General features: G+C 36.0%; 3 protein-coding genes across 3 annotated transcripts in view; 1 reads left to right on the forward strand and 2 right to left on the reverse strand.

The window, feature by feature from the left end:
- The window catches only part of LOC116298866 (uncharacterized), a 30,957-nt gene extending 27,198 nt beyond the window's left edge, over positions 1-3,759 (reverse strand). The window contains 2 exon segments of the mRNA XM_089031702.1: positions 3,273-3,351; positions 3,462-3,759. Coding sequence (XP_088887828.1) covers positions 3,273-3,351; positions 3,462-3,488 — 106 coding nt within the window. The 5' untranslated portion in view covers positions 3,489-3,759.
- A 3,401-nt stretch (positions 3,760-7,160) lies between these two features.
- On the reverse strand, positions 7,161-16,173 carry LOC116298914 (cleavage and polyadenylation specificity factor subunit 4). The gene is made up of 8 exons (XM_031707494.2): positions 15,924-16,173; positions 14,846-15,049; positions 14,221-14,316; positions 13,488-13,581; positions 13,252-13,381; positions 12,636-12,725; positions 11,688-11,717; positions 7,161-10,897 (listed from the first exon to the last, which is right to left on the reverse strand). Exons 1-8 carry the CDS (start codon positions 16,024-16,026, stop codon positions 10,865-10,867), a joined length of 780 nt encoding a protein of 259 aa, XP_031563354.1. The 5' UTR covers positions 16,027-16,173; the 3' UTR covers positions 7,161-10,864.
- Positions 16,174-16,444: 271 nt separating this feature from the next.
- Positions 16,445-20,593, forward strand: LOC116298913 (uncharacterized). Its single transcript, XM_031707493.2, has 6 exons — positions 16,445-16,547; positions 16,641-16,744; positions 17,372-17,440; positions 18,492-18,634; positions 19,069-19,220; positions 19,640-20,593. Exons 1-6 carry the CDS (start codon positions 16,535-16,537, stop codon positions 19,675-19,677), a joined length of 519 nt encoding a protein of 172 aa, XP_031563353.2. The 5' UTR covers positions 16,445-16,534; the 3' UTR covers positions 19,678-20,593.
- The last annotated feature ends 1,281 nt before the right edge of the window (positions 20,594-21,874 follow it).

Genomic DNA, 21,874 nt, shown 5'->3' on the forward strand with positions numbered 1-21,874 from the left:
ATTGACTCAGATTTCAAATTTTACTCAATCCACGAGGAAGCCCTTGCAACATTTCATGGCATGTCAAGATCATCAATATCATCACTATTATCACCATAATCGCTCATCATGATCTCAATCATTATCATAATAATTATCATCATGTTTATCATTATCATCATGTTCATCATGTTCATCATCATCATCGTCACTATCATCATCATCTCATCATCTATATCATTATCATAATAATCAGCATCATCACCATCACCATCTACCATCATTATAATCATCATGGTCAACATCATCACCATCATCATCTACATCATTATCGTCACCATTATTATCATCATGTTCATCATCATCATCATCCCTATCATCTCATCATCTACATCATTATCATAACCATCACCACCATCATCAACAACGTCATCACTATCATCATCTACAGCATTATCATCACCATTATTATCATGTTCATCATCATCATCACTATCATCATCATCATCTCATCATCTATATCATTATCATAATAATCAGCATCATCACCATCACCATCTACCATCATCATTATAATCATCATGGTCAACATCATCACCATCATCATCTACATCATTATCATCACCATTATTATCATCATGTTCATCATCATCATCACTATCATCTCATCATCTACATCATTATCATAACCATTATTATCATCATGTTCAACATCATCTACATCATCATCACCATTATCATCATCATATTCATCATCATCATCACTATCATCATCATGGTCATCATCATCATCTACCATCATCATTATCAGGTTCATCATCATCATCATCATCATCACTATCATCATCATCATGGTCATCATCATCATCATCATTATCACCATCACCATCATGTATTCAGATCCCGAATTGTGAAAAACTCTCTACGGGAACCCGAGACGGTGCTGAGTGCTACTAGCATTTTAAATAGATAAAGAAAATGTCTCCAGTGCAGTGATTAGTTCAAGATATGTCATCAATCTGTACTGTTACCGTGTCCTGTTTCTGTGACGTTTCGCAGTCATACGAAATCTACTCTATCCTTTGCAAAAAAAATCAATTTCTCAATCTCAATTTTGAGAAACATTATGATATGTAAAAAGAAGTGTAATCATCCCAAAGAAAAAAGAAAAAAAATCGTATAGTTAATGTTACCACTGAAACGTTGAAAATAAAAAGACAAATGACATGGCCCCCAAGTTGGTTGATATGACAAAAGTCACCAAGACTCCGTGGAATCCAATGTTAATTCCCATTCTTTGTTTTGATTTTTCTTTTGTCAAAATCAACTAAAACAGGGACTATGACATCACATGCACCTCGAACAATCCTTTTCGTCTTTTGTTTTTTTCTTTTGTTTTTAGGCATATTGAAAATGAACCTCTTGAAATTAAGACGTTCAAGTGGCAAGGTATCGATAATGAGGCCTAGTTAGCAACCATACCTAAACTAATCAACTACACAATACAATATCAACAAACCAACCATCGTAGTTACTTTTGGCGTATTTTGTCTCAATGTTTGCAATAGTTCAAATTTTGATTGCTAAACCAAAACGATTTCCGAATATCCTGGTGATAGTAACACGTAATAGCTAGCGCTCAAAAAAGGAATTCTTTCCGTTCAAACTCTCTCCCCAAAATGGGACAAATTCAAACCTTTACTTTTAGTTACATAGTTCTCAAATTAGAAAAAAAAACTTGATTTCAACTTCTTTCAGTTTTGAAAAAATATAATAAAAAGCAACGTTTTTCGATTCATTTTTCGATCACCTACATTTTTAATATGATTTAACTTTGTTGAAAAATTCCAATGTTCAAATAATTCTAGTGAGCTAAAAAGCGATTCAGAGTCAATTGAACTTGTAATTGTTGAATGCAGTATTGCATTATTGCGCCGATCATTGACGCAGCTTTGAATTTGTTAAATTATTGATGGCAAAATGTCCACTGAAGCGAGCAGCTGAAAACCAACTCGCGCAAACAAAATTGCATGAGTTTCCATCAAGTTAACTGTAAATTCGATTCCTTTATAAACTTTTCATTAAAAAGAGGCTTATACTTTCTTGATTTCAGTATTTTTAAGTGCGAGTTAAAAGTTTGAATATTGTTGACTACTTTTCTTGTTATATGGTATGCGAACATTCAAAAATTCGACAGTAGGAAAGCATGCTTACATAAATACCTTAACAAAATGCCTCACAGAAAATAGTATGAAGTGGAAGTAAAAAGGTCGGAAAAGAATCAATTCTATTGAAATTTAACGCCGAGGGACATAGAGAGGAATAGTAATTTTACGTTCAAAGACAAATACGATAGTGGAAGTTAAAAGGTCGGAAAAGAATCAATTCAAATTGAGATTTCAATTTTGTTGCTTTCAACGCCGAGGGACATAGAAAGAAGTAGTTGCAATTTGATGGAATTCCCTTGAATAACGTCTTTTTGTTGTCGAGTAAAATACTTTAAATTGCAAACTTAATTTACTTGGTTTTAGCGCTGAACGACATAGAAAGAAGTAGTTGCAATTTGATGGAATTCCCTTGAATAACGTCTTTTTGTTGTCGAGCAAAATACTTTAAATTGCAAACTTAATTTACTTGGTTTTAGCGCTGAACGACATAGAAAGAAGTAGTTGCAATTTGATGGAATTCCCTTGAATAACGTCTTTTTGTTGTCGAGTAAAATACTTTAAATTAGAAACTTAATTTACTTGGTTTTATCGCTGAACGACATAGAAAGAAGTAGTTGCAATTTGATGGAATTCCCTTGAATAACGTCTTTTTGTTGTCGAGTAAAATACTTTAAATTAGAAACTCAATTTACTTGGTTTTATCGCTGAACGACATAGAAAGAAGTAGTTGCAATTTGATGGAATTCCCTTGAATAACGTCTTTTTGTTGTCGAGTAAAATACTTTAAATTAGAAACTCAATTTACTTGGTTTTATCGCTGAACGACATAGAAAGAAGTAGTTGCAATTTGATGGAATTCCCTTGAATAACGTCTTTTTGTTGTCGAGTAAAATACTTTAAATTAGAAACTTAATTTACTTGGTTTTATCGCTGAACGACATAGAAAGAAGTAGTTGCAATTTGATGGAATTCATCCACTGAATAACACGTCTTTTTGTGGTTGATTAGAAAACTTTAAAAACTTGGGAATATCTAATTCAAAAACTTAGATAACTTTAAGAAAGAGCGCTAAACTTAATTTGAAACTCCTAGAATACGTAATTAAAATCATCATAACTTACTGACCTGGGACTTCGTAGTTTCCCCCAGAACAAACAGAAGCTAATGTGAAGTAGTTATTGGACTCCAAAAGGACGTTTGAGACCTGAAACAACACCAAATATTGCCTTGAGTTTAGTATTTATGCTGTAAAATGGATTATCAGGGTCAAGAGTGCTCTAAAACGAAAGAAAAAACAACAAAAACATAACCTACCAAGAGGAAAACAGTTAAGAGTAACATTATCCTCGACAGGTTATTCGCTCGATCCAGTGTTGGAATTCCTCCTCAGTTTCGTTCACAAAATCATCAGTTCATGCCTTGATTCAAAAATGTGATGCAATGAATTAGCAACTGATAAGAGTCACTGGATGTTGGTAAAATCTCGGGGCAAGAAGTACTGAATCAGACTAGCATTAATTGACAACGTATTTGATGAATTCCTTTAAAACTAAGGACGTCAAGTACTTGCGAAACAGGTGTTTTCAGATATCATAAAAATGCCCCCTGAGGGTGGGGGGTGGGGGGGGGCGTCGTTGCAATTTTGAGAAAATCTTTTAAAGCTTATTTTCAGCATCGTTTCAGGTTGAAATAAACGCTTTCGTAAATGACCTAATAGAATAATTTAATTCAAATACACCTTTCCGCGACTATAGAGTAGTTTTACACGCTCAGCTCCAAAATTCCCTAGCCTTCCCCCGTGTGTTCAGGTACTGTACCATTGATCTACTAGAACATCCATGGAAACAAAAGCGGTGTCCCTGCGTCTTTCTTTTCAGCAAAATATCCAAGAAACCCGGCTTTTGTTCGAAATATAAAGTCAGTAAAACCATTCAAATTTGCTCCTAGATGTATTGTAAGTAAAATAAAGTATTTTGATCGAGGTTGATAGTTCGTGGTTAGTAAATTAGATTCTATCCAAAAGCTAACAAGTAAAAAATAAATGAAATGGAAAGAAAAAACCCCACATATATAAATTGTTTCAAAAGTTATAGAATGTAGAATCTGTTTCGAAAAATAAAGTCAATCTTTCGTTCTTCGCCGAAGAATGGTTACACTATAATGGCTTCCAAGAGCATAAATTTTTTGTTCAAAAACTACGACTCGAAGTGGTAAATACAAATAATAATTTAATAAAGAGATGAAAACTACATTCAAAAATAAAAAATATTAAGTCAAGCGATATTTATGTTATTAAGGACTACAAATTACTGACAGCATCTTGCGCGCGGATTCCGGAAAACCCTTTCAGAATACATTAAAATTATTGAATGCAAACATGTTTTCGGCAACTAAAACCAATTATCACTAATAAACTAAAGTGCAAGCGTCTAATCCGTCACTTTTGAGCCTTTTTTTGTAATGGGAAACCTTTTCCAGTAAGTGAAAAAATAGACGTTCGGTCGAAAACGACAGGCAAGGGTTTTTTTTAACTTCTTACGAATCAGTAAACTTCTATGGTTGGTTGGTGACAATCGTTTCTGGAATCTTCGTTTTTAACTCTAATTTGTTTTCTTTTCTTTGTGATCGCATAAGACATAGACTCTCATTATCTCGAACATAAGAATCTCGAACTTCTTTAAACTTCAACTTTGAGACGACTAGCCAATTTTGTATTCCTTAAATCAAATAGAAAATTTAGCTAAAAAATGAAATATTATTCCTAATCCTAAAATCAGTTAATTTGCAATAATAATAATAATAATAATAATAATAATAATAATGATAATAATAATAATGATGACGATGATGATGATGATAATGATAATAATAATAATAATGTGAGAACGCGGCCTCTAGTACAACAGAAAAGGCCAAGAATGGCCATGAACAAGTAAAACAACATGTTTTACAGTCTATAAGAGAATCATGGGAAGGAAAGCCAATGCATGGGTAATACTATAAAAGGCTAAGTAAAGCAGAAACTGAGAGAAGCAAGACCAACCAGTGGCTTAAAAGTAGCAGAGTCAAAGCCGAAACAGAGGGGTTTATAATCGCTGCTCAAGATCAAAGCCTGTATCACAACCAAATAATCAAGGGGATCAGCTGAATCAGTGGACCACGTGTCTTGGTATAAGAAAGGAGTACGTTGAAAGACAAGGCAGCACGTTACATCCACTGGCGGATGCAAGCACTACAACTTTGAAGTGTCCGACATAATGAATACGCCACCATTTTATGGGACATGCCGAACTCAATTTTCTATTCCATGTAATGCTACTAAGTTAAACTAATTTGAGATGAATAAAACTAAACTAACATAGCTTTAATTGAGCAAATACTACTGGGAGAGTGAAAACTGTAAAAGGTAAGAAAAAGAAGCTATTACATGGCAAGATCAGTAGAACCTCTGGAAAACTTATGTTATGTTTTTTTTTCAAAAAAAAAAGGGGGGAAATTTCGTGACACCTTTCATAGAAGAAACATTGTCAACAAATGTAAAATGCTATAAATAACTATAAATAGCTATAAATAACTGAAAATCTAAATTTAGCTATAGGTTTCATTTCGGATGTTTTCTTTTGAGCCAGCCCGTACCGCTCGGAACAAGTTACATGATTGGATTAAAAAACAATAGATTGGTCATCCAAACAATGGCACTAAACCTAACCTTACAAAAGCGGTACTGTACTTAGGGAGCAATGAAAATCCAGCTTTCGGGCGGTACTGGATTACTCTTTCTTTTCGATTCGTCGTAGAAATGAATATAAAAACTTGAACCGTTTCTTATTCCTTTATTTAATCATTTAATATTATATCTTTTGACACACGACACACAAAAATAAAATTAATGCCGTTAAATTGATAGGAAGGCAAAAAATCAAAACGTTTTTTGGACCTTTCAAAGTCATGCATTCAAGCTACGGACACTTTTGTCAAGATGGACAAGAAATGGGGACGGCGTTTGCATGTATAGCGTGACATTCTAAGTATTGATTCAAGACCAACAAAAATTATCATGATTAGAAAGAGCATGTTAAAGTAAGTAATTAATTAAGTATACAACTTTTTCAAAAAAGGTTGGTGAAGATTTTCCTGGCATGTTACATACCAAGCCCGGAATGCACTATGGGCGATGTGAATGCAATCAGCGAAAGCCTATCACAATAGCCCGCTTCCGAGATATGCTTCGCTTGTCACGCACAAAGGTTTCAGTACGAGGCTACGTGCTAATTGCTCAGTTATTCGTGACAGGCGGTAAGAATTAATTTAATTTAGCACGTAGCCTCATACTGAAACCTTTGTGCGTGACAAGCGAAGCATATCTCGGAGGTGGGCTATTACATTGGACATATGAGTAAGTCTAAGAATATTAGCAGTCCTAAGTTGATGAAAAAACTACGTCGATTTGGATTTGTAGTGCATTGTGGGGCTGTTTTAAAGGATAAAAGACGCCATCTTGGAAATATGTTCCCTAAATTAGCCCAACAATGCACTTTCCCAAACTTTGTCTTCAGTGGCATTCGGAGCCTTTACTGGCTCTACTAGAGCCGAGTCTTCTAGTTTTTTAGCAATAGACCTCTTCGGCTTGGGGTAATGTTTTCCCATTTCAGACCGCATGTTTTTCCCTTGAGAATAAGATTCTTTGTTTGAGCTGTATCCATATTCGTGTGTCTTCTCATGTGCAACCGAACGCAAACCTTAAACAAAGAAATGATACTCTAGGGAATGACATGTGGTCTGAAATGGGAACATTACGTCAGAGCCGAGGAGGTCTATTGATGGGTTGCAAGCCGACATTCCCAAGGGTCAAAAGACAAAAAAAGCAGTCGCGGCCATCTTGGTGCGATTACCAATGGATGGTAATGAGAAGTCTTTTGTTAAATACCCCCAACTTGGCAGTGATGAGGTAAGGTACCATCGAAGAATACCACAAACATAACATATTCTCATGCAACCACCACTAGGAACAGCTAAACAAAGCCGTTTATTCAAGAAATTTCTATTGAGATTCAAATACAAACAATAATAATGTAAGTCCTAATCTGGCCTAATCCCAGCTTTTTCATTAGGTCAGTTGGGAGCGCCATATGCTAATCATTGCTAATCATACATAGTACGACCAGAGACCGTTGAAATAAAATATTGTTTTGGTTCTTTGTTAACAACAGCGGCTCACGTCATCACGGAATCTAATTAATACTTGTTTTTTTGTTTCCATTTACCCGCTTCTTGATTTCGTAGCCTGTTTTATAAATTTCATTTGTTCAAAATCGTCTTTTCCCTTGCTTTCGTTGTTGCGAGACTAGTTTCAGAACGAATTGCACCGCGTAACACTTTGCGAAACTTTCGCCGCGAGAAAGTTTCACGAAAAGTAGGACTGCTTTCCACTCGTGCAATCGAAACTTGTGTCGCGAACAAGTTTCAGGACAAAATTGCACTGTGTAACACCCCCGTGAAACTTGCCTCGTTGCACGCAAGATTCAGCTACAAGTAAATAAAATAAAATGCCGGGGCTGTCAATCTTTCGAGTCTGACGGTGCTGCTTCGGAGGCACTGTTAAACATTTTTATACTCTGTGAGCTAAGCGTTGGGATAAATGAAGTCTAAAGAATTTGGCGGAAACAAATTGTCTGTAACTTATAACAATGCTTTAAAAATCAAAATGAATTGCTTTATTACATCGCAGATTAATTTAATACAGAGAGCATTCTCAGTGACGGCTGTCACAGTTAAAACCTTGGTTTTGCACTACATGAGTTTGAACTACAATAGTAGAGTAGCCCTACGAGATATTCGGCTTTTTTTTTTTTTTTTGACCAAGAAAGTTTTACATGGTTACTCGGTATAATACAAGGTGAAAGCAGAAAATTTCAACTTTTTCGTGAAACTTTTTGTGACTTTTCTCGCAAAGCCGCTACATTTTTAGCTAAAAGTTTTACTAACATCCGCTTAATATTTAAGCTAAAAAAAATCAGTTTTTATGCCTACAAGCTAGTGAAAAAAGTGGGCTTTGGAAAAAAAGAAAAGAAAAAATAATAGTCGTTTTTCAGCATATCGCTCTGTGTTTACGACTGAAAACTGTTTCGCTTTTTGATTTTAAAGACGCATTTTTTTACTCTATTTTATAGCTAATTTATTCAAAAAGGAGTAGATAAACACTCTATATAAAAGGACATTATAATATGAATAAATGAAAGGTTAGTTCTGGTAAATTCGGTGTATTTTAGGGACAAAAGACACCCACCAGTTTAGGCGACCGAACTTCTAGAATATCGGGAACTTCTCACAGATATCTTCAGGAAACTATGAATATTTGATGTAGAACAAAAATAGAAGGTCTTGAGCTATTTTTGTTTCTTTTTTCTAAGCATAGAATGCTGTATGTACGTAGTCCATTCTTAGATTAAGGGAAGTTTGAATTTTGTCTGCTTGCATAAGAAAAGAAAGGCAAGGCAAGGCAAGGCAAGGCAAGGCAAGGCAAGAAATATGTTTATTTTGTACATTCCTTTGCCATCCTTGCTTACTTCCAATGTACTTCTTCTTGCCCACTTTTCTACCAATTCACACGGAAGCAAGTTTTCATCTGAAAACTTAGATAAAACTACTCGAATAATTGCTGTATTTCAATTATTCCCAGGGGAGTGAAATAACAAAATTTATTATATAATTACCAATGAAATATCTATTTTTCTCTATTTCGAAAAATTGATATCTTCACACGTGAAAATAACATGTTATTTTCACGTGTGAAAATAACACCATTGCGATGGCTATTCAAAAATACACGGAAAGAATTGCCTGAAAAAGCCAAAACATACTTCATTGATAATTATTTAAAACACTCATTAATAATTCATAAGCTTATGGTCCAATTGGAGCCACCATACACGTCACGTGCATGAGCCTTTATACCCGATAAAGTCCTCTTCATTAGTATTCAAGTGATTTTATATAAAGACACATGTGTCTTTATATAAAGACACATGTGATCCTTTACATAAAGACCACTCGAATACTATGAGGATGACTTCATCAGGGATGAAGTATGCATCCAAGTTTAGATGAAGACATAGAGCTTCATCAAGGTCATAGTCAACCCTAATGATCTTTGACTAACGTGCCTGTCTTTGCCTTGGCACGCAATATCCAACGTGTGGGAGCTTCTATTGAATCTGGTTGCGCATGCCCATGACGTCAAATCTCTATCGAAGTATAAAAATCCATGTTCGTGACGTGTATGGTGGCTCCAGTTGAACCAAAATCTCATAAATTGTTCGTGAGTGTTTTAAGCAGTTCAAAAAACTCGTAGATCGTGTTTTAAACACTACATAATAAACAGAATATTACATGGGCGCGCGGAGATACGCAATTTATCTTCTCGTGTTGAAAATCTCTCACTCGTTCGCTGCGCTCACTCGTGAGAGATCTTTTCAACACTCGAAGATAAATTTCGTATCTCCGCGCGCCCATGTAATATCCTCTATACACGTCGGCCATGTTGGGTGATATAACAAAAGAATTCATTGACAAGTCTTTTGTTAATTCCATGTAATATGGCGGCTATGAAATATCGACAGATGATAAAAATAAGTTACTCTGTTGGTGGTCCACGGAAATGTTGCTATAATCCCGTGATTCACGAAAACGCACGCAATATTTTTTACCAAATTAATAATTTTTACTTTCATACAAGAGACTGAAACACCTGATATTGCGTGACCATGTCGTGACCGGATACTTCCGTATCTTTATAATTTCTTTTTATCGATATTGAAACAACCTCTGGGCTGATCTAAGTCAGGGCATGGTTAACTCACAGATCGAACCCTGAAACAACCTCTGGGCTGATCTAAGTCAGGGCATGGCTAACTCACAGATCGAACCCTGAAACAACCTCTGGGCTGATCTAAGTCAGGGCATGGCTAACTCACAGATCGAACCCTGTAACAACCTCTTGGCTGATCAAAGTCAGGGCATGGCTAACTCACAGATCGAACCCTGTAACAACCTCTGGGCTGATCAAAGTCAGGGCACGGCTAAGTCACAGATAGAATAGAAATTTAGCAAGTAAGGTTTTTGCGGAGGGAGGAAAACCATAAATTTCAGAAAAAACATCGAATTTGTATTTGATGACGAGTCCAGGTATTGAATCCAAGATCCAAGAGGTGAGTGTGCTTTCACTACGCCACCCTTGATACCTACAAAATATAGTCTGCCACTGAGATATCGATATTGAGCGGTAGTGACTGAAATGTCATCACTGATTGGTTAACTTTTCCACTTGATAAAAAATGTAATTAAAATACTAAATCTCTTTACCTTGGACATAATTATAATGTATTCCCATTTCAGGCCATGTGTCATTCCTTTGAAAGTAGGATTTTTTGTTTGAGTCATATCCATATATTCATGTGTCTTCTAATGCGCAACCGTTAAACAAAGAAATAATACTCTAGGGAATGACACATTGCGCTCAAGCTAAAGAGGTGTATTGGTTAAATTTCATGAGATAAAGCACGCGATATCATGAAACAGCAACAACCGTGGACCGCTAAGTTATAACAATAATAATAATTTCTAAATATTTTTATCTGACAAGTGGTCCATCTGCTGTCTTGGTTGGTGTTGAGCATGAGGACGAACGAGCTATTCTCTTGTTCATTGTACTATCGACATCAGCCAATCAGTTCTGATCTTGATTTTGGGCACTGTTAAAGACAAGTAAACAATTCCATTAGTTTTTTCTCTTTCAAATTTTTTTTGTTTCCATGACACAATAATTATTTTGGGCTTCAAACACGGACGTTTCACTAGTATACACTTCGAGGATCCCTTTTGGTAGCTTGTTTGTTGTGCTTATTTTTAGTATTGTCCATGTTTGGTATGAACTACTTTGACGATGAGGCGGCCATCTTGGATTGCAAAGCATTATGGGCCATTCAGGGGGCAAATGAATCTTTGTTACAGTATTGATATTAACAGCTCACCACAAGAGAATACAATGAAAGATGAATTTAGATGGCACATCCATCACCTTTACCAATAAAAAAGACAAACACATGAAACTCTAGATATTATCTGTCATTATTTTGTGTTTTGTTTTGCCCCCTGACAAGATGGCCACCATATCGTCAAAGAAGTTCATTCTTCAGTGGCAGATCCAGGGGTGGTTCCATGAGTTCCCCGGAACCCCCCCTTGTGCCAGCTGATCATGTCTTTATGCTCAGTAGAATGAAATTGGAACCCCCTTTGGAAGCTCACTGTGCAAGCTTTTCTGCATGGCAGCCATTAAAATCCTGGATCTGCAGCTGCTCAAAGGACTTTTTAACATTGAGTATAAAAAGAATTGTGTTGTAGTTTAGGTATGAAATGTCATTAGGGTCTATATATGCTATGGCTGTCAAAATCTGACACATGAATTCAGTCTACTGTAGTTTGGGCTACCTGTAACCAGTAATCACTCCATTATGGTCTTTTTCAACCAACATGTTCACATACCTTGTTAGCATAATGTCCTTTGTCACCACACTGTAAACAAAATAGTTAATACTTTCAGTTGATACTGAGTCTAAGGTTATGTGCTAGGTAAGTTGTAAGTCGTAACATAGAAATGGCTTCTTACAAAATGGTTTATTAAATAAATTGGTTTCCCAATGAGCAGATTTCCTTGTTGTACATATACTAAATAAATGGACAAACATCGATGACTAGTGGCAAATACTATAATTATCATAACATTGAAGTGGCTTCCCACTGGTTTTTATATGATTGGGAATGTACTGTATTGACTTACAGCACCTACATGTTAAGGTACATGTAGGGCATAACCTTCAAACAGTTTTCCAGAAGCAGAATCTGAATTGGCTTCCCACAGAATGGTGACTTACAGCACCTGCATGGGAAGGTAGGCTATAAAGTTAAAACAGTTTCTGAGGAGTAGGTTTCCTATGAGTGTGCAAATGTAAGCAGACACTGAATTGGCTTCCCACAGAATGGTGACTTACGGCACCTGCATGGGAAGGTAGCCTATAAAGTTAAGACGGTTTCTGAGGAGTAGATAAATTCCTATGAGTGTGCAAATGTAAGTTCATGACCAATGTTAATAATTAAATGTCCTAACACTTGGTTTCCCATAGAACAGGTTCAATCTTTTTGGTTTGATTCACCCAATCATACATGACAGTTTTGATAGTCAGGGTACAGTTATGGTACAGAAATAACAATGTCTGTTCAAGCAAAGTGTGCAAGATTACAGGTCCACGATGCCACTTACGTGCCAGTTTGAAAACGATTTTTCCCCTGGCCTTAATAACCTAACCTTCACAGTTATGAGCACTCTAATTAAACAATAATGACACACAACATTTTTATCAGAAATATACCAAGATAGAAACACTTCTCAAATACTACATGACTTTGCAAGAATAAATGGAAGGTGAACAGTACCTTAAAGCATGTAACAGTCTCTAGTGGTCTTCTGCCAAACACTTGTTGATCGGTAGTATGATTTGGGTTCAGTTGTATGTATGTATTGGGCTGGAAGAAAACAGAAAAAAAAAGCAGTAAGAATGCATGGTACGTGTAATACAAAAGATAAAGAAATTATGCCAATCTGAGAGTCACTGTTTCAGTAGCTTGGGTGCACTCTTCAAAATATTACTTTCAGTGGGCATCTCCAGTATCCAGCTCACCCCTTCTTACAATACCATACAATACAATACAATAAACTTTATTTAAGGAGGGTGCCTACTTTAATTGTCAAGTGCATAGTCTTTTTTATGTACCCAACCCAAAGTGTCCATCTACTGTTTCCAACCTTCTTTCCTAAGTGACCAACGTCCTTGCACAATCTCAGCATCGACTGTCTATACTAAATACCCCAGCACAGTTTCCAGTGTCTAGTACATCAGTGCCTTCTTCTGTCAGCCACAGTCTACTGTCAGTGCCGTCTACTGTCAGTGCTGTCTTCTGTCAGTGCCAAGTGTGCACTGCCAGCATTCCAACTTTATTTTACCAGTACATGGTACATGTATTTTATTAAAAGCTCTATAGTTCTACCAACCTTGTGTTCTTTCATTTGGTTCTGAGGACACATTGATGCTTTATGACCAGGCTGACCACAGCTGTGACAAGTTATGTTTAGTTTTTTCTCAACTCCTTCATCCTTGACTATTGGAAGCTCAAACCTTGGACTTGAGTATTAAAAAAAGACATTGAATTTAGAAAATGCTGTACCTGATTGCCATCTCCAACAAAAAAAAAACACAAAGGTATAGTAAAACTGCTTACGATACTTACTGTTTGTGTTTACATTTTGGACCTTCAGGACAAAACCCACACAAGTAGTTAATGCACAATACCCGACGAACATGACGATGACGACAATGAGGACCTGCAAAACATAATTATTAAAAATCTAATCAATAAAGGATCAAAAATTAAGAATAATAACATAGTAGAAATATTAGCCGATCCTATTTATCCACCATCTAATTATACTATAATCCCTCTGATGAGAATATGTGGACCGCGTAGCACTTATGAAATACATGAAGATATAGAAATATAGATAAGTTATAGTGCTTGGGAACGAGGTTATTCCGGGCGAAAGACCCTTGGAATTAAGTTCGGAAAAATTAATTTCCGACCTCGCTGGGAATCGAACCCACGACCTTTGGAATTGTACTACCGATGCTCTACCAGCTGAGCTAGAGGTCAGACTGAGAGCAGGCTGGGGTGATAATCCCTCTGTGAAGGGGGTTAAAAAAATATCAGCATGAATACTTTCTCACCCAGAATACCAATAAATTTTACATTTATGCATGCAAATCTCAATTCATGATGTTATTGGAGTAAGTCAAAGTGGAAAGCATAGGGAAAAACCCTAGTGGAAGGGGAGACAATGACACATCAAATAAATTCAGGTGTCCCCAGGACTCAAAACCCAGATCCAACCTACAAGCAAAACAGAAGTGAATATTCACTGCCACCTTCCTATTCACATTAATCAATTTAAAGTAGTGTTACATACCATGTTTACAGAAGCCTCTGTCATACCAAGGACAGTCTTTGATCTTTGACTGTGGATCTATATGCAGATACTGACACTCTTTGTTGCTGCATTCTCCTATATAAATACATAAGAGTGGGTTTACATGTATGCATATCACTAAGCCAGGATAACGGCAAGTGTCTAAAATAGCTAGCTTGGTGTCCATGTTAGTGAGAGGAAATACAACTTCAATGGGACATAAATAGAGGTTATTACACTGCTAGTTGTGTATTACAGCCAGACAATTTTAAGAGTGAGAGCGGCCAAAGAAAAAACTGGGAAAGAGTGCATGAAAAACAATCCATTTTTATTGTAAACAAGCAAACTTGGAAGACACAAGCTCAAACCACTGACGTGAGCTGCACAAAGGAAATGCTGACATCAGCAAAAAAACTGTTTCAAAACCGGTTCACAGACCATGTATTATTACGCTGTAATTGCACTTGAAAAATGGTAGAAATACACGAGAAATTGAGTGTGTCACATAATAAGAGTCTGTAACGCAGTGAGGTGTCCATATTAATATTGACTGTGAATAGAACTGGGTTAAACAGGGTTAACTTGGATCAAAAATATTTATTATAAATAGAATACCATAACTTACCAAATTTTGAGTAGAAATAACACTCAGGCATCTTGGTCATGTCATATTGGTGAAGAAACTCACACTGGTCTCCCTTCTTGCACAAACCTCTCAACCAGTGCTTGCAGACGACTGTCTTTTCACCTGACGTGTGGCGGAATGGACAATACGCACCTTTGCTACAAGTGTTATTCACGAAGAAGTCGCATACTGCAGCACTGGACTCTGAATGGATAATGTTGGAAATTAATCACTAAAATCAGAAAAGAAACCAGTGGCATACTTCCATAATTTCTGTGTGAATAAAAGGCTATCCACTTAATACTCTCCTTATAGGCCTTTACTAAAAGTGCTTATAAGCCTTTACACAATATTTTCACAATTGATTCTTGTGGGTAGCATGGGTGGCGTTGTGGGTAGCATGGGTGGCGTGTGGGTAGCATGGGTGGCGTTCGCGGCAAACACGTCGTCTTTCACCGCTGTGAGTCCAACGGGTCGGGTCGCTGGTTCGAGCCCTGCGGTCGCCACATGTGAATTGAGTTTGTTTGATGTGTTGTTCTCTCCTATGCTACGAGGGTTTTCTCCGGGTTCTCCGGTTTCCTCCCTCCATAAAAATCAACATGTGAGTTGAGCGTTGTGTGCATAGAATATTAAATGTAGTGGTAGTGCGTGTGAGTGAAAAGTGTCCCCAATTAGTGCGAAAGCGCTAGAACGACTAGACACTTAAATAAAAGTGATTTATTTATTTATTCTTTAGATATAGTGAATAGTGGATTGTGAAAATATTTTGTTATTTGAGTGTTGGGTCTTTAAGTTATGAAGGTTTATATTTCCAATATGTTAATGACTACACTGGTTGACGTACATGTAACATAAGGGATTTGAGTTAATTTATGGCAACTTTTAATATTGACATGTTTTGAGATCAAACTTGCAAGAACCTTTATGTGAGTCACAAGTAAAAGGGTGATGCTTTTAAAATATTGTACTCCAGAACGACTGCAGTGTCGTATATTAAATGTTACGTCATAGTCATTAACATATTGGGAATATACAGTAAGACTTCATATCTTAAAGAGCCGTTTGATCATGTACTTACTGTCCATGCCAGGGAATGGTAATGGTTGACATCCTATCTGATTCTTGAGTTGGAACTCAATGTCCAACATGATGTCGGAGATTCCCGCTACGATATCCTGCATTCTGAGACCTTTCGCTCTCTAGCACAGAGACTTAGGCAACCAAACTACGAGATAAAGTGTTCAGAAACAGCTGTGCATTCATTTAGAAGAGTAGAATTTGAGACAAAATTCAACAAAACGTAAAAACTTTACGACTTTTGAACTTTTGAGAAGCAACTCGAGAATGAAATGTAACCAAGCCTTTGGGTCAACACAGGGAATCCAGTCATATAAAATTCAAAATAATGTTACAGAATTCTTAATTATCAGATTCATATGCATAACATTTATTAATTCCTTTTGCTATCAAGTAGTTTAATTCATCCAGCTTCAATTTTTCGTAAAAAGCTATCTTCAAAATTTATGTTTTTCCTTGATGAGGATATTTTTGATTTGGGTTACCTGTGGTGGATTTCCGCTTTTTACTTTTCATCGCTGGCTCATGTTCATATAACGTGTTCAAAATCTAAGAAATTGTTTATATAGTTTCTCTTGTTTTGTCTCAAATTTACGTCTTAGAAAGCTCAAAATGTCGAGAAGAGGTAATTAATTCAATCTTCATTCCTTGTAGTTTTGTTTTACTATTGATTTAATCTCCTGTATTTTTGATTTTTGTGTTTTCTTTTGGCGTGAAGGAGGACGAGGGAAGGTTTCGCACAAAGGGAGAAGGAGACACTTTACCGATGAAGAAGATCTAAAACAGGATCTAGAAAAAGCGAAAAGAGAGCAGGAATGGAGAGTAAGTTGGTGCTATCACGCCTAAACGAAAATGTTTTGGGTAGAGTCCGCATTCACTTTAGTTTTTTGAATATTTTGTTTATATGTTTGTGTGGTTTGGGCTGATGCAATAGAAGATTTTAGCTTGTTGTTAAATCGAAAATATTTTAAAAATCTAAATTGGGGACTATCTAATTCTTATTGGAGGGGAACTCGTGGAATTTAGGAGGTGGAGGAGAAAAATTCAACGCGATGGATTAGTGACAGAAATCATCAAATCAAAAATCAAATCATGAAATCTTCAATGAACCTCCTGGGGACCAGGGATAATGATGGAAATGGTTTCATCAAAATAACGAATAGTTCGAGCTATGTAGAGTAAAATTGTAATGACACAAGTCAACATTCAACAGCCTCAAGTTCAAAATAATGAGAAATTTGAGATATCCAGGGTTTGAGTTACTGTAATGGCTCTACTGTAATAGGATTTACCTATGACATTTCACCACTAAATCCAAAAAAAAATGTTGGATCTTTTTTTGGAAAAGGAAGAGAACTCCGAAAAACCATCAAAAGCACCAGAAAAAATAAAAAATAACTTAATATAGATGCTAACCCAATTTTGGGAATTTATTTTCTTGCATGTTAGGAAAGAAGAGGAGAAATTCCTTCAGATGATGAAGGTGATAATAGCAATGAAGACAGTTCTTCTGAAGAGGTACTGTACATGGCATTTTATCTGTTGAGCAGAACATTGTCATACCCGACCAGGAATTTAGGGTATATTGGTATCCAGTGTTCTGACCAGGAATTTCTTTCAGGGTGTCAAAGGGCCCACCAATCTGAAATTTAGGGGCCATTTAGAAAACTGGATGGGCCATTTCCAAAATCTTAAAACAAAGAATAATAATGTTTTTAGCCAGTAACTGTTGCAAATCTACAATGTAAGACAGTTTTAAATAAAATTTCGCTGGGCAGCCATACTCGAGCCTTCAATAAACAGTTAACACAGACTAGTCCCAGACCTCTTGGCGAGTGAGATACTAAATGGCGGCTATGTTCAATTCGTGCCGTTTCATGTGGACTTTCACCTTGTTTATCGACTTTTATTATTTCAAAAGTACTATAAATCTTTTATAACTATCAGGAAGTATTCTTTGGATAATTCATGCGCCCTTGGGGGCGCATAGAGTTGACATTTGTGCGCCATTTCTGATTTTTATGCGTGAATCCCGCAATGGCGCGGCCTGGTAAGAACACTGGGTATCAGAACACTTTTAACTCCAGTATTCAATATCTTTGATGACATTTGTCTAATTTATGTGTATAAAGTATTTTCTTTTTTTTGGGGATCCCAATTGTTTCTGAGATAGGTATATAGTAACACAGAATGAGAAAAATAGGGTATATTGGTACAATTGCACCCCCTTCCCCCCAGGCCAGGTGTCAAATGACTTGCATTGAAAGTGTGGTGCCATGGAGCAGAGCTTACAATTCTGTTATACTTTATCCATTGTAGCACCATTTAGCACTTACTTCAACCAATCATATGAGCTTATTGGCCATGAAATAAAAACGATCAGACATAACATTGCCACTGCATGGTATACAAAATCTTCTAGGCTGTCACCATAGACTGCACATGTACAGGACTTGCAATAGACAGGCAGTGAACTCTTGCACTGTGATTGGTTCAAAGAGTGTTGCCAATTTCATGTTACTTCTTGTAATTCTATAATTCTAATTTATTTATTTTAAATTCTTATCAGGAAGGAAATGATAAAAAAGGTGTTAGCGCGCTCATTGAAATTGAAAACCCAAACAGAGTGAAACAAAAAATGAAAAAAGTAACTGATATTAGTGTTGATGGGGAAAGTTCCGCGTCATCTACTCAGCTTTCACGTAGAGAGAGGTAAGTATTTCCTATTGGTTGCTAGGGTGGCTTATAGTATACCAGAAATTATTCTTAAGGAAGAAGCAAATCCAGGGATTGGATTGGGTGTCTAGCTAGCCCCTTTTGGAGTTGATTGTTTTTAAACAATATTATAAAGGATAAGGTAAGCCTAAAAAGGATGCTATATGATGCCTTTTTGGTAACAGCCACTCCCCCCCCTCCCCCAAGTGTTTTGGATCCACCATTTCTATACAACTCTGTCGGGATTTCGAAAAAGAAGTGAGGGTTAGAGTATGTATGTGTGTATGTATGTATGTATGTATCATTTTGATACTGATCTCAAGAACATCTTTACCTTGCTTATTCTTAAAATGGACAATACATCTAATCATACAATGGTAAATCTGTTATGACTTCAAATTTATAAGTTTGTGGTCTCATTTTTTTTACAGAGAAGAAATAGCAAAGCAGCAAGAAAAGATTAGATATCAAAAATTACATGCACAAGGCAAAACAGACCAAGCAAAAGCTGACCTGGCTCGTCTTGCAATTATTAGGAAAGAAAGAGAAGATGCCGCAAGGAAGAGGCAAGAAGAAAAGGAAGGTAAGATTACAAGGTGTTGTAACCAAATAGACAATTATTTCAGAGTTGCTCAAGCGCTTTCATAAATATTGCAGGCACAGACAAAAAAGGACGAGGCATTTTCGGGCAGTGTTCTGCAGAAACCTTTGGAAACCATATAGAGTCATAGGCAATTTCTACGACTGCAGAAAAGATTTATTCTGAAGTGAGCTACATTTTAGACATAATCCTGATTCAAAACTAAACTGAAACTTTAAATATATATAATTTCAAAGTTTTTGTGTGTTTTCCATAGCAAACATAAGACTTTGCCCAACAATGCCTCTTTTTTGAATCTGAGCCAAGGATACTTTTGGCAGTGCTCATACATTTCAGATGCAGCGATGCAGCACAATGAAGTTGAACTAAAAGCATTAAGCTCACCATGTTTTTTTTTTCAGCCAGAGAAAAAGCAGCTGGAAGTAAAGGAGGAAAATGAAGACATATTCACATAATTATTTGAATTCCAAGATACACATACAAAACTAGAGAATCACTTTAAGAAATTACATTTTAAGTTGCACTTTTTTAGAAGACTGTCTGATGTTGCCTACTTTTAAAACAAACAACTCAGTGCTGCATATAGTATTTGGTTTTCTCTCTCTTTTTTTTTTTGATTGTAAATTTATAATATTGTGTAATAACTAAAGACTTTCTGAAAACATTTCTGTACTTCTATTTAAAAATTGTACAACATTAGTCTGTTCAGACTTTACTAATAAAGGAGTTATTTCACTGAAGATCTGTGGTCACAGATAGAAACATCTGTAAATGAATAGTTTAAATTTTAAGTCAGACACAACAAATTAATATCAGTTTAAACCAGAATAAGGCAGACTAAGAATAAGAAAGAACACAGGTAGGATTCTACTTGGACTATGCATAAATTCTCTTTAGTTTTTTTTAAATTATTTATTTTTGAGTTTAACCACTGTACATTTTCATTAATTTAGTTTTAAATCATTCCCAGTCGAGTGAAATAGTAACAAGATATGGCAGCCATGTTGGTTCATGTGACAAAATAATTCATGGACAATACTTGCTAAATTCAACCAAGATGGCAGCTATTTATATGGCTTTTTCTAACCAGTCAAAAAGATCTTGTGATGGAGACAATACACTGAATCTAAAGAGAGGCTAGTGACAGTCCCTAGTCAGTGCAGAGTAGATATTCAAATTCATCGCCATATTTCTGTTGTCTATTGTGCAGACACAGTCCATTAGGTAAAAGTGATTTAACTTGTCCCATGATAAAATGGATAAGCATAATATGTACATAGTAGTATACAGTAGAGTGCACACCAATATAGAGTGAAGGCATTAAACCCGTCAAATAAAAAATATTATCAAACTCATTCATAATTCATAAGGAAAACACATCAGAAATCACGAAGAGTGTTGTAAATCTGATACAAAACTGTGTTCATTTGCATAAACTTTAAGTTGGATTTTCTTGGCCAAATTCACTTTAATTTTGAAAATTTTAGTGAAACACAAAGGAACTAAGCTAGACGTTTGATAAGTCATATACAGTATTCGTGTCCGTGTTGTATCAGATATACAATCACTCAGCTATGCCTCGTGGTTGTATATCTGGTACAACACGGCCACTCATACTATATATATTACCTAGTCAACATGTAATAGTGAAAAAGACACAAAAGAAAACAATGGAATTAAGGTCTACACTAACTGTGTATTAGACTAATATCTATTAGATGGGTTTAATGCCTTCACTCTGTCTGTGAAACAAAACTAAAGACGTAATGTCTATATTGCAGCTATCTCATACAAAATATAGAATAGATATACATGTCAAATCATAATATTATTGGATATTACTGATTTAATTGAGCAGAATCTATGAGTCTTTGTTTCATTCATACCAGAGTGAATTCCTGAGTGGCATGCACTCTAATAGTCCTATTCACAGTTCCCAGCCCCATCTTGAAAGGTAGTTATGCCTTTGCATCAAAGCAAGATGAACGGTGAGCTTATGATAGACGTGAATAATTGTCCAAGGTATTAAAAAAGGTCTCTATCATTGCAAGCTCATCGTTCATCTTGCTTAGATGCAAAGGCGTGGCTATCTTTCGAGATGGAGCAAGGCATTGGTGTTTTACTTTGAAGCAGTGTCATGGCCATGTATAATCACTCTTACTCTTGTTCTTACTAATAAAATATACATTTACTGCATTACACAGTAAAGTTAAGTAGTATATTCTGTCTAGGTTTGATATCCAGTTGTGGATAACAGCCCCACAGCTGAAACCAATATAAATTATATACATACTGCCATAGAAGAAAACTAATATTCTTTAATATTTATTTTGAAGGGATTTCACTGAAATGTCAATGTCTTTGTTCCTTATAATATTTTCTTGTTAACTAGTACTTAACTTGTGCTGTTCCATAACATCGTACATTCCATTTTATTGTGTTGGTATCATCAAGACTTGTCCTCATTATATTATTACTGCGTCAACACAGAACTGCACAATCATTCCATGGCTGGCCTTATGTTGGCATCATCAAGACTCATCCTCATTACTCACCATCATTTGTTACATCATTACAGTAAAGTCAACACAAAGCTTTACATATAATCATTACATGACTGGCCTTATGTCGGCATC

The sequence above is a fragment of the Actinia tenebrosa genome, unplaced genomic scaffold, assembly GCF_029948245.1.
Source record: "Actinia tenebrosa isolate PJP-AT-01 unplaced genomic scaffold, QUT_ActTen_1.0 PGA_scaffold17__23_contigs__length_9995812, whole genome shotgun sequence".
Taxonomy (NCBI): Eukaryota; Metazoa; Cnidaria; class Anthozoa; order Actiniaria; family Actiniidae; genus Actinia; species Actinia tenebrosa.